The sequence below is a fragment of the Numida meleagris genome, chromosome 7 (genome assembly GCF_002078875.1).
Source record: "Numida meleagris isolate 19003 breed g44 Domestic line chromosome 7, NumMel1.0, whole genome shotgun sequence".
Lineage (NCBI taxonomy): Eukaryota > Metazoa > Chordata > Aves > Galliformes > Numididae > Numida > Numida meleagris.
In genome coordinates, this window is record NC_034415.1 from 27,976,260 (window position 1) to 27,978,426 (window position 2,167).

Below are 2,167 nucleotides of genomic sequence, written 5' to 3' on the forward strand. Positions count from 1 at the left end.
CGGCGCCGCGGGCGGCAGCGGAGCCGCGCGGGTGTAGCGGCCCCGCGCTGGGGGAGAGGGGCGCGGGGGCGGCCCGCAGAGCGGGGATGACTCTATCGGGCGGCGGCAGCGATATGTCCGGCCAGACCGCGCTGGCGGCCGAGGACGTGGATATCGACGTGGTGGGCGAGGGAGACGACGCGCCGGGCAAGGACGGGGACGGCGAGGCCCGCAGCCCCGCCGCGCTGCCGCGGCTGCCGCTGGACGAGGCGGCGGAGCCCGGCGAGCCGGGAGCGGGCGGGGAGAGCGGCAGCAGCGGCAGCGGCAGCCCGGCCCCGGCGGGCCCCGAGGGCGGCAGGGGGGGCGGCGGCGGCGGCGGCGGCGGCGAGGAGGGGGCGAGCGGCGGGGCTGCGGCGGCGGCGGCGGCGGGGCAGAGCAAGCCGAAGAGCAGCCTGGTGAAGCCGCCCTACTCGTACATCGCGCTCATCACCATGGCCATCCTGCAGAGCCCGCAGAAGAAGCTGACGCTCAGCGGCATCTGCGAGTTCATCAGCAACCGCTTCCCCTACTACCGGGAGAAGTTCCCCGCCTGGCAGAACAGCATCCGCCACAACCTCTCGCTCAACGACTGCTTCGTGAAGATCCCCCGCGAGCCCGGCAACCCGGGCAAGGGCAACTACTGGACGCTGGACCCGCAGTCCGAGGACATGTTCGACAACGGCAGCTTCCTGCGGCGGAGGAAGCGCTTCAAGCGGCACCAGCAGGAGCACCTGCGGGACCAGACGGCGCTCATGATGCAGGGCTTCGGCGCCTACGGGCTGGCCGGGCCCTACGGCCGCCCCTACGGGCTGCCCCCCGGCGCCTACCCGCACCCCGCCGCGCTGCAGTACCCCTACATCCCGCCCGTCGGGCCCATGCTGCCGCCCGCGGTGCCGCTGCTGCCGTCGGGCGAGCTGAGCCGCAAAGCCTTCAACGCGCAGCTCGGGCCCAGCCTGCAGCTGCAGCTCAGCAGTTTGGGGGCGGCGGGCTCCATCGTGAAATCCGAGCCCAGCAGCCGCCCCTCGTTCAGCATCGAGAACATCATCGGCGGCCCCGCCGCCAGCTCGGCGCCCAGCGCGCAGACTTTCCTGCGGCCGCCCGTCACCGTGCAGTCGGGCCTGGTGGCCCACCAGCCGCTGGCGTTAGCCAGGACCACCGCGGCCATCGCGCCCATCCTCAGCGTGCCTACCAACATCATCGCGGGGCAGTTCCTGCAGCCCCCCGCCGCCGTGCAGGCCAAGTGGCCGGCGCAGTGACCCCCGGCGCAGTGACCCCCGGCGCGGCGACCCCCGGCGCGGCGGTGACCCCCCCCGGACGTATCTCTGGGAAATCGCGGAGGTCGCTTTCGGGGTTTTTATTTTTCTAACAGAGGCGAAGTGACGGTCGCGTTTAGGAGCCGTGAGGGCTTTCGCTTTTTTTGAAGGTTCCGGCGCTCCGAGCGGTTTTATCCGAAATGAGCGAACGAACGGGGAAAAAAAAATGTATAAAAATATTAATAATAAGCGGGGGAAATTTTAAATATTAAACGAACGAACAACAACGGAAAAAAAAAAAAAGAATTTTGGAGGAAAAAAAAAGGAGGAAAGCGCTGTCGTTCTATTATAGAAGTCTGTTTATATATGAATGAATATATGTATTCTAAATGTTATCCCTTCGTGTTGTACACAACTTTGTAAATAAATTTTTCAAACGCTCCGCCCGTGTGCGTGTGCGCGCCGACACCGCGGGCCGCGGGTGCGCTCCTCCCGGTCCGCAGCGCTCCGGCGCCGCCGCTCCGCGGAATATCCGCGCAACCTCCGCGGACAGCGCGCAGCCGGCCCGGTTCTGCTCACGGTCCTTTCGAATCGCCTCCAACCAAACCCAAACTCCGATCCCCGGGCAGATCCGAGGGATCCGATACGCGCCTCGTTGTGTTTTTATCATTATTATTATTATTTATAATGAATGCAATTATTTTGATTTTTTCTTTCTCTCCCCGGATTGTAGGGATTTGCCGAAGCCCGACGCGCTGCGCCGGACCGTGCCCGTTCCCATCCCGAACGGGAGCGCTGCTGTGCGGCTTTCGAGGCTGTTTCTGAGCGAAATGGCTCTCAGGAAAGCGCGGGGCGACCCGGGCGTCCGCGATTCATTTTGCGGGAGAACAACATCG

General features: G+C 65.4%; 1 protein-coding gene across 1 annotated transcript; it reads left to right on the forward strand.

Moving 5' to 3' along the window:
* FOXD3 (forkhead box D3) lies at positions 44 to 1,707 on the forward strand. Its single transcript, XM_021405401.1, has one exon. The coding sequence runs from the start codon at positions 87 to 89 to the stop codon at positions 1,272 to 1,274; it is 1,188 nt and encodes a 395-aa protein (XP_021261076.1). The 5' UTR covers positions 44 to 86; the 3' UTR covers positions 1,275 to 1,707.